General features: G+C 33.6%; 1 protein-coding gene across 1 annotated transcript; it reads left to right on the top strand.

Moving 5' to 3' along the window:
- The first annotated feature begins 6,009 nt into the window (after positions 1-6,009).
- Positions 6,010-10,092, top strand: LOC112732816 (bifunctional UDP-glucose 4-epimerase and UDP-xylose 4-epimerase 1). The gene is made up of 9 exons (XM_025781617.2): positions 6,010-6,685; positions 6,789-6,838; positions 6,934-7,069; positions 8,523-8,624; positions 8,738-8,965; positions 9,167-9,248; positions 9,382-9,464; positions 9,571-9,662; positions 9,855-10,092. Exons 1-9 carry the CDS (start codon positions 6,491-6,493, stop codon positions 9,937-9,939), a joined length of 1,053 nt encoding a protein of 350 aa, XP_025637402.1. The 5' UTR covers positions 6,010-6,490; the 3' UTR covers positions 9,940-10,092.
- The last annotated feature ends 1,309 nt before the right edge of the window (positions 10,093-11,401 follow it).

An 11,401-nucleotide genomic window follows, 5' to 3' on the forward strand; every position in this document is an offset into this window, starting at 1 on the left:
TTATTATATTTTTTTCTCAAAAGATAGATATTATTTTATTATTATAAAATAATAATGTTTATTTATATAATAAATATTTTTATTATAAAATAAATTATTAAGATCTATTCAAATATCTAAAATAAAATGATAGAATAATATAAAATATTATTTAAATTGATGTCTCTTTTAGTAATTTTTTTCCTAAAAGTGATTTTGAGTAGCAAAATCCAAACAACATTTATTTTACTATAATCCATTTTAATATAAAGATTGCCAAACATAAATCACGTTAACACAAACTTACTTTTCATCAAAATCAAGTTTGCAAAATCAATTCTATGCAAACTCTCGTTTACAAACTGTAATCCAAACACACACTTATTTGCTAACTCCCATTACACTACAAAAAAAAGGCCTATAGTCACGGTAAAAAATCGTGACCATAGATCTATGGTCACAGTTTTGGACCTATGATCACAGTTTTTTACCGTGGCCTATTCTCTTGTGGCCATAGGTCTATGGTCACGGTTTTTTTATCTAAGGTCGCGATTTTTATGGTCACGGTTTCAATTTTCAAATTCTGATACTTTAGGCCACGTTTTTTCACCGTGACTATAGTCTTATCTATTCACCATGACCATAGCCTCTATGGTCACCCCTCCTTAAAACTGTGACCATAACCTTATCTATAATCATGGTTTTTGCCATGACCATAGATTCTATGGTCATCCCTCCTTAAAACTGTGACCATAGATCCCACCTTAAAACCGTGACCATAGCCTCTATGGTCACCCCTCCTTAAAACTGTGACCATAGCTTCTATGATCACCCCCACCTTAAAACCGTGACTATAGCTTATCTATGGTCACCCCACAAAACCGTGACCATAGCCTTATCTATGGTCACGGCTTTTACCGTGACCAAAACCTATTTTGTTTTATGAGATTTAATTTTTTTTTAAAGCATAATCACATCCCAAAATGATGATGATCACAAAATAAATTTAAAAATAAATGATAATCAACAATTAAGATAAGTTGTGATTAAAGTAACCAGCTAATATATCAATATAGTTGAGTAAATACATTTGTCTCAATCTTAGTTTTATACAATGATATATACACTAACACTAAGTAGACACTATTAACAAAATTGTTCCACAGGCGTGAGAGCAATACAATTTAGACTTTGCCAGGATAGATTGTTTCTGGTATTGCTATTCTTTCTTCTCAATGCTCGAGAACTTTTGTTTCAGCCACTTAAACATTTGAAAGCTCAGCATCTGCTTCATTAACATGCAAAGTAAAGTCACATTAGACAAAAACACCTACATTTATTCTTCTTCAACTTAGGAAAAATAAAACATATCATTAAAACATATATACATCACACATATAATAGCTAGTACACACTATACAACACACATCCACATCATAGTATATGACACATAAAACAATATAAAGTACTTGAAGAGATAGTTGTATATATTACCAAAGTACTTGAGCCAACAACAGTAACAATACATAATTGAGGCAGAACAGTGACAACAATACCTCCGGCAGTAAGAGAACAACTGGGTTTATCTCCAATGGTGGCGGCAGAGATGAACTCCGGCGGTAGCGACGCTGAGCAGAAACAGCGGAGGAGCGACGCTCACTCTCTTCGGGCCTTGTTCATCTCTCTCTTTGGGTTTCTTCCACTACGACGACGACACCTTCAATCGAGGATGACGGCAACTCCGACCACACCAGCGGTGATGGCGACGATCCCTCTCATCTCTGTCGCGAGCTTCCTTCTCGATCACGCCTGTCTCTATCTCCCTCTCACTCCACTGCCAACCTCTCTCTTTCCCTCGTACTCGATGGCGACGACAACGGCTTCCTCCTCCATCACGTGATAGTGACGACGACGCAGTGGCGGTGCGGGATGGCTCCTCCTCTTCGTGTCTTCTCACTCTCTGCTTCTTCTCAGCTCGATTGCCCTCACTCTCCCTCTCTTTCTTGCGAGCATTGATTGCGACGGCGGCTGCCAGCTCCGTCGGTGCCATCTCATTCCTCCTCCCTCTCTTTCCTTCTCCGTTTTCCCCCTCTCTCTCTCTGCGTTTCCATGGGTGTGTGCGTGTGTTACCGTGAAGAGGGGGGTTGAGGATTTGTATTTTGGGAAATTAGGGGTTTGGGGGTTTAGGGTTAGGGTTTGTGATTTTTAATTTGGGAATTAGAGTTAGAAATTAAGAATTTTATAAAAAAATTTGGATAGAATAGATATTTTGATAAAATTGATGGATAGAATAATAATTTTAAATTAAATATACTCCACTAAAAATATTTTAAAATAAATCATATAAATTATCATTAGTTTTTAATTATTAAAATTTTTAAATTTTAAATATATAAAATACCCAAAATTATAAAAATATATATATAAGAATCTTAATTAATTTATATTTAGATGATCAAAATCTGATTTAGTTACAAAAATATTTTTGAATAGTAATTAGAATTAGGGTTAGGACTAGAGTAGTTTAGAAATTTTAATAAAATTAGAAGGTAGAATAGTAATTAAAAATTAACCATAATTTATTTAAATTATTATAAAAATATAATATTTATTTGTCAATTTAATAATTAGTTTTAAGTCTTAAATAATTTTTAATTTAAAATTAATAGTATTCAACTTAATTTTTTATTTATTAAATTAGATTTAAAATTTTAATATTTAAAGTAAATCATATAAAATTTTTATTAGTTTAAAAATTTTAATATATAAAATATTTAAAATTATAAAAAATATATAAAAACCGTGACCATACCCCCTTTTAGGTCACCCTTTCAAAAAATCGTGACCATAGACCCCTTTTAGGTCACCCCCAAAAACTGTGACCATAGACCTCTTTAGGCCACCTCCCAAAACTGTGACTATAGACCCTTTTAGGTTACCTCCCAAAACCGTGACCATAGACCCTTTTAGGTCACCCCCAAAACTGTGACTATAGTCCTTTTTAGGTCATTCTTTCGAAAAACTGTGACTATAGACCCCTTTAGATCATCCCTAAAACCGTGACCATAGACCCCTTTAGGTCACCCCAAAATCGTGATCATAGACCGTTTTAGGTCATCATTTTTTGAAAAACCGTGACCATAGATCTTTTTAGGTCACCCCAAAACCGTGACCATAAACCCTTTTAGGTCACCCTCCAAAACCGTGACCATAGACCCCTTTAGGTCACCCCCTAAAATCGTGACCATAGACTCCTTTAGGCCACCTTGTTTTAAAAAACTGTGACCATAGGTACTATATAGTCACCTTTTTCCTAAAAACCATGACCATAGCTTTTTTTTTGTTACGGTAAAAAACCGTGACTATAGAGGGTCTATGGTCACGGTTTTTTACCGTGACAAAAAAAACCATGGCCATAGACCCAAAATGTTGTAGTGATTATAATTTCTAATAACGCAAACAAAATCAACACTATCACCAGAATCAACTAACATCACAATTAATCCAACGAATAAATAATATATTTTTTCTTATTATAAATAATAATTATAAGATAAAGATGTAAATTTATAAATCTTTCTTCTTATGGAATGAAATATTACTTGAGAAACTAGGGTCATACTTTGAATAATAATAATAATATAATAAAAAATAACTATAAAAAAATTTATATTTTCTTTTTATATAACTTTATTCTGTATAATAAAGTGTCTCAATTTTAAAATTTATCTAAGAATAAAATTAAAAAGAGAATATTCTATAAAAAAGATTTATCTAAATCAAATTTATTTATTTATCCTTTATGTGATAATAAAAACTTATTTTTAGTTTTATATATTTTTCAATAATTGCGCATCTTGTTGTAAAATAAATAAATAAATAAGATATAAGAAGAAAACTCTAATATTAATATTCACCAATATAATTATCTCATTATGATAATAGAAGTAGCTTATATATTTACTACTATTATATTAGTAACGTATAAAAGAGAGAAGAGAAAAGTTTTGTGTGTGAGAGAGAGAGAGTTGATTGTTCATGTGTATATGGCGTCAGATTATGTCTTATTTATACATGCATGAAGTGCTTATTTTTCAACCTTCATTTAATGAGATTCTCTTGGTAACATAATTTTTATCATGGAAAAGGTTGATCCGTTCAATGGACATCCACTTTTGTTCTTATCACAACACTCCCTCTTGGATGTCCGTTTAGGATTATTGCCTCGTTAAAACCTTACTAAAGAAAAACCAATGGAAAAAAACTCTAGTGAAGGAAAAAGAGTAGAATATCCTTTGGGAACTGACTCATTAAAAACCTTGTCAAAAAGAACCCAATGAGAAAAAACCTAATTGAGGATAACTAATTTTATTGTACTAATTCTAGTATAATACAACTCAGATGAAAGTGAGGGTAACTTTTCTAATATAACATTTTTATTTGAATCATGGGTTGTGATATACAAGTACTCATAATTTTCCTCATTCATTGTCTCAATATGATATCCATTTCTACGAATATCTTTGAAACTCAATAAGTTTCTTAGAGACTTAGTAGACAATAATGCATTATTTATTATGAATTTTGTTCCTCCAGGAAACAAAATTATAGCTCTTCTGGAGCCTTCTATCACATTGCCTGAGCCAATAATAGTATTAACATATTCTTCTTTTAGCACAAGATGGGTAAAATATATATTACTTTTAAGAATCGTGTGCGAACTTGCACTATCCACAAGGCATACATCCTCATTATATATCCTTGCCATTTTTTTCAAAGATAAATAATAATAAAATGAGTAGAAATACACATTCAATAATTTTGAAATTCATAAATATCATATTTGAAATTCAGATGCATAAAAATAAAACTTAACAAAAAGTTTATTATTTATTTACATGAATACTTAACAAATTCACGTATTAAACTATTCCATCATTGATTAAATAGCTAATATTTTCTTCAGGATCCTCAATTGATTTATTTTTGTCCATTGTTTCTTTCTTTATCCCACTTCTGGTGAGATCATTTCTTGTGAATATAATTCTTTTTCCTTCCATAATTTTTTTTGCTACCAAAACCTTGCCACATACCTCTTCGGGGGTAATGATTTGCCGCATTTGCTTCAGGAAATGGGACGGCGCCAACTGGACGCACTTCATGATTCCTTAAAAGTAATTCATCGAGCAACAAAATGTCAAGAAATTAACTCAAAATACTTTTTAAATCCTTTTTATCGATATTGCTGCTGCAGGAGCACATTCGAGGCATAGAAGGTCGAGAAAGTTTTCTCTAACATATCATTATTAGATATCCTTTCCCCATATAATTTCATTCGTGAGGTGATTCGAAACATTGCTGAATTATATTCATTTATCATTTATGGATTTAAAATCCTGTTGACGCAAGTGCGTCCATTCATATCAGGTTTGAGGAAGTATCACCGTCATTTTATGATTATACCTTTCTTCAAGGTCTTCCCATAGATCTGCAGGATCTTTTATTGTAAGATATTCATTTTTCAATGGCCTTGGCTTTATCCTTTTGGAATACATTATTTTCAGCCTTAATAGTATCTTCAAGATCCATTGAATCAAAATGGATTTCAGCATCTAGTATCTATGATAAATAATTGTTTCTAGATATATCAAGAGCATTAAATTCAAGATGAGAGAACTTCGACATAATGAAAATTTATTACCTCGAGTCTTTCTAAAATTTGATCAGAGTCTCGTGCTGATAACGTGTTGTAAAATAAATAAATAAATAAGATATAAAAAAAAGACTCTAATATTAATATTTACCAATATAATTATCTCACTATAATAATAAAAGTAACTTATATATTAACTATTATTATATTAGTAACATATGAAAAAAAAAAAAATTGTGTATAAACAATATAAAAAAAAGGAATTATTATTGATTATTCATGTGTATATAATCTCAAATCATATCCTATTTATAAATATATAAAATATTTATTTTTCAACCCTCATTTAATAAAATTCTCTTAATAACATGATTTTTATCATAAAAAAGATCGAACCGTTTAATAGATATCCACTTTTATTCTTATCACAACACATCTAACGTAATCCTAAGCTTTTGCGTTGTGCAGCTGTAATTGAGCGATCCCAATGGGAATGGGAGTGTGATTGTAGTCCCAGTTCATTAATGAATCGCACTTAATAGTGGGACCTGACGTGTAAACCCAATCCGCAAAGCCTAAACTGAATTGCATTACAAACCAGAAAAGAAAAGAAAAGACGATGAAAAAAGAGGCGCCAAACCAAACTAATCAAACGGATTAATAGGGATACAGGGAACACAATAGAAACTGTTTTTCACACATTAAAGATTCCTGTACCCATTACTTATCCTTTATAAACAACCCGTACTCCTCCTTCTCACACCTCAATCGCATTCTCTCTCTTTTCCATCGCTCTCATTAATCACTCTCTGTTCGCTCAAAACAGTAAAACACTTTCTTCTCTCTTTCCGAGAGACTATGGTGTCGTCCAATCAAACGATACTGGTGACCGGTGGTGCCGGTTTCATCGGCACTCACACTGTGGTTCAACTCCTCAAGGGAGGTTTTAGGGTTTCAATCATTGACAATCTCGACAATTCCGTCATGGAAGCTGTTGACCGGGTCAGAGAGCTCGTCGGTCCTCACCTCTCTCAGAACCTCGAATTCAACCTCGTATGTTCCAATTTCAATCGTTTTCTTCGAGCAACGCTCTTTTTTTTGAATCTGCGTTGCCTTCAATTGAATTTTTATGTTTCCTTTCCTTCCTTTTTCGCAGGGCGATCTCAGGAATAAGGATGACTTGGAGAAACTCTTCTCCAAAACAAAGTTAGTGAAACATTAGAATTCAGACTCTGTTTTTGTGATGTTTTTCTTCGAAAATATATGTGGAAGCGTTGTTTTTCATTTTTCATATGTAACAGGTTTGATGCTGTTATCCACTTTGCTGCTCTTAAAGCTGTTGGAGAAAGCGTTGCCAAGCCTCGTCGCTATTTTGATTTCAATCTGGTTGGAACCATCAATCTATATGAAGTTATGGCCAAGTATAATTGCAAAAAGGTGCGTCTTCTATTTTCTTTGGAACAAATTGGGATAGAAATGAATACAAGCTAAGTGAGGTCAGTCTTTGGATTAAGATGGAGAGGAATCATTAAAGTCGGCATTATTTTTTTTTGAGTGAATACTTAACCCGACTGTGACAATTATCTCGAAAAGACTAAGACAAAAAAGTACCAACCCAGTTCCTAAAATTTACTTTTATGGGATTGATTAGTTCAGGAAAAAAAAAAAACTAAGATATGGGCTAATCAGTCCCATAAAAGTAAAATGTCTCTTTGTCTTTAGAGGTAATTGTCAGGGGCCGTTTAGGGTTTTTTTTTATGTTTTTAGGGTAAAGTATTAAATTGGTGTCCTAAGTTTGGGTGTAATTTTGACCTCACGGTGCGATTATACTGAAGCTAAATAAAATTATTTGAATATAAATAGAATACTTTAAACTTTAAAAAACCAAAACAAGATTATTCCAAAATGGAGGGGACCAATTTAATAATTTACCTTTTTTTATTCTTTGAAACAATATAAAGAAGCTCAAAGAATAAAATAAAATATGTTTTTAAAATGATTTCAATAATTGAAGATATATATAGTTATATACATATATCACTGTACGTCTGTACCAAGTGATGAAGTATTAGGTTCTCGTCTCTTCTTAGCCAATTATTTCGTTGTCATTTTCGTTAAAACATGGTCTTATCCACAATTTAAACCTCATGTCCTCATGTAAGCCAAAGATATCTTGAATCTGTTTGCTGGAGTGTAACTGAAACAATGAATAGTGGTTCATAACATGTGGTCTTCCCTTCCCTGTTTCTGCATATAATATTTGAGAATTGTATATCAAACTTATAGGAATGTCGGGATTGGATTCATCAAACGAAGCTGAAGATAAAAAATTAAGAGTAAAGTGACAAATACATCTTAGACAGATGAATTCCTAAAGGAAAAGAAAAAAAAGTATTAATGAAGGCTTCCACGATAGCAAACGCAGACAAATTATTTTAAAATTAAGACCTTCTACGTTAATCATAGGGGCTAATTTAGAGGTAGTGTCTTCACATCTCCTATCCTGGAGGACTTTATTAGTACTTTTTTTTTTCTTTAGGGACTAATTTTTCCGAAGTATAAATTATCCGGGGTTTACTTATCACTTTACTCAAATATTAATAGAATTTAGTTTGGTTAGTTGGATCATTCAAATCATTTCTTGGAATCAAACAAAACTAGTTACTACTTGTTCGGTTTTAAATTTATTATATTTTAACATAAACTCCTGAACGCTCAACTTGATCACTTGTTTATCTCTATTTTCTAATCTTTCACCGTTTTTGAATTAAAATATAAGCGATTGCAAATGGTTTAGGCCCCTAATAACTGGGATGGTTTCTGTTTAATATCTTCTTTGGATCTTGTGGTACCAAAGATTATTACTTAGCATGTGTATTCTCTTGGACAGATGGTTTTCTCATCATCTGCAACTGTTTATGGCCAACCTGAAAAGATACCTTGCATGGAGGATTTCAAGTTACAGGCTATGAATCCCTATGGACGGACCAAGGTAGTTACTGTATTAGCTACATAATATTAATTATAAACTACTGAGTTGAAAATGCGTACTTTTTGTTTTAGGCCTAATTGTTTGCTCTCTTGAACTTAATAAATTAATTGTAGGTTTTCCTTGAAGAAATTGCTCGAGATATCCAAAAGGCTGAGCCAGAGTGGAAGATCATTTTACTGAGATACTTCAATCCAGTTGGAGCCCATGAAAGTGGTAGACTGGGTGAAGATCCCAGGGGTATCCCAAATAACCTCATGCCTTACATTCAACAAGTTGCTGTTGGAAGGCTGCCCGAACTCAATGTATACGGTCATGATTATCCCACAAAGGATGGCTCTGCGGTTCGTAAAATTCACACAAACGTTGCAACTTCTTTTTCATGTTATAATATTGTAACAAGAATAAGAATAATTTTTCTTCACAAACTGGACAAGCGTAAATAGAAGCAATTAATAGTGATAAAACCAAATTACATGGGAGAGATATATGTATTTTCCCTGAAAAAGCTTAACCCTTCTTTCTTTTTCCATATACGAATTTAGGTACGGGACTATATCCATGTGATGGACTTAGCTGATGGCCACATTGCTGCCTTGAGAAAGCTGTTCACATCGGATAACATAGGTCACCTTGTCCCCCTTTTCTTCCCTTACATATTGTTTTTCCCTGCAGTACTGTTGACATTTCAAGTGTTTTGTTATTTATAGATCGATTGTTTTGCATTTTTGTATACTGATGTAAATAAATTTGTACTCAGGCTGTACTGCTTACAACCTGGGAACTGGCCAAGGTACATCTGTGCTTGAAATGGTTGCAGCATTTGAAAAAGCTTCTGGCAAGGTAATTGTGGGACTTCCCCACATACATTCATGAATATTCAAATGAATGAATTCATTGGATCGCACTCACAGGTTTCTCATTTTCCATTGGATGTTTAATCTTTCAGAAAATTCCCATAAAATTGTGTCCAAGAAGGCCGGGAGATGCTACTGAGGTATATGCATCTACAGCGAAGGCTGAGAAAGAACTTGGTTGGAAGTAAGTAGTCAATTGCAATCTTTATCTTATATCTTTTACAAGTAACAAACATGGTCAAATTGGTAACTATCCAGGTTGTGTTTATTGGCTGAGATAATTATATTTAAAAGATTAGCATCATTGCACTAAACAACTCGCAGTTACCTTTCCATTTACGCTCTTGGTTTGTTATTATTTTACTCTTACATTCAGGGCAAAATATGGCGTAGAGGAGATGTGCAGGGACCAATGGAATTGGGCAAAGAACAACCCGTGGGGCTACAAAGGGAAGCCTTGAATGAAACTTGACAACATAATTTGAGTTATATATGTACAACAACTTCAATTGTCTATATTTTACGCCCTCGATATCAATATCATGAGGATAAAGTTTGTTATTTTTCAAGAAAAAAATGAATAATATCTAAAAATTTTTCTTTTGATTTCAAAATATGAATTTAATTTTGATGCACTGGTAATATAAACTAGTTTTTACACTTATATCTAATTACGTAATTACATATCAGCAAAAATAACTACAATTGTGTGAATGGGTCATTTAAAAGAACAGATGTGATTGGACGACTATGTAAAATTTATTAACATAATTCATTAACTCAATATTTTGACGAGTTAAACCCCAAAGTGGTCCCTGAGATTCACGATTTGCACCAATTTAATCCCTGACTTACCAATTGTACCATTTCTGTCCCCGACTTTGTTAAAATTGCACCAGGGTCGTCCCTCCTCACATCTCCGGCCAAATTGACTGCCGCCGGCAGTGACATGGCACTGAGATGCCACGCTGGCGTAGATAACGGCGCTGAGATGCCACGCTGGCGTAGATAACGGCTAGCTGAGGTGGTAATTGAAACTTTTTGACCCAATTTGGTCCCTATACCTAGTTTTACCAGCAACGTTCTTCTTGTCTCTGCCCAGCAACGTTCTTCTCATGCTTCCTTTTTGTGACTCGTGGAAGTGAAACGAAAACCATGATTGGGCGTCCGAGCCAGGGTCAGGGAAGCTCTACACGATCGACGACGAGAACGCGGAGTCGGACCAGACCGTCGCGGGTGCCTGACCGCTGTGGATGCGGCTGCCGGCCTGTGCTTCGTTGGTCCGGAACAAATACCAACCCAGATAAGCCCTTCTTCGGTTGTCCAAATTACAATGTGAGTTTTTGGTGACAAAAATTGTTTAGTGATTTTCTGTTCTTTACTTCTTATCATATCTCATATTCAGACTAGGGAAAAAACATGGTGTGGATTTTTTCTCTGGGCTGATGATGTAGCAGAAGAAGAGGAACATGAAGGAAGAGTGGATGCAACTGTAGTTGACAATGAGCAAGTGAGAGTCAATTTAGCCTGGAGGATTGGAAAATTGGAAGCTGAAGTGAGGACCCAAAAATGTATGATACAATTCTTAGGCATAGTGGTGTTGTTCGTTGTAGTTGTTGTATTGGTTATGACTTTGAAGTTCTGACAATGTTATGTTGTATGTAATGTGTTCATGGATGAATGAAAATAGGAGTTGGTTTTTTATCTTCAGTTATATTATGCCCTGTTTTTGATAGACTAGTTATCATAAAGAGAAATAATTATAGATCATCTGAGTAGCAAAGATAAACATATCTGAGTTGCAAACATTAACATGTTTGAGTTGCAAACATTAGCAAACATTACATTAAAGGAACAAAAGAAGTGCCACAACTAATATATCAAGGCTGGCAATACAAAAGTTTTGACAAGCAACCTACACAA

This window comes from Arachis hypogaea, chromosome 13, assembly GCF_003086295.3.
Source record: "Arachis hypogaea cultivar Tifrunner chromosome 13, arahy.Tifrunner.gnm2.J5K5, whole genome shotgun sequence".
Lineage (NCBI taxonomy): Eukaryota > Viridiplantae > Streptophyta > Magnoliopsida > Fabales > Fabaceae > Arachis > Arachis hypogaea.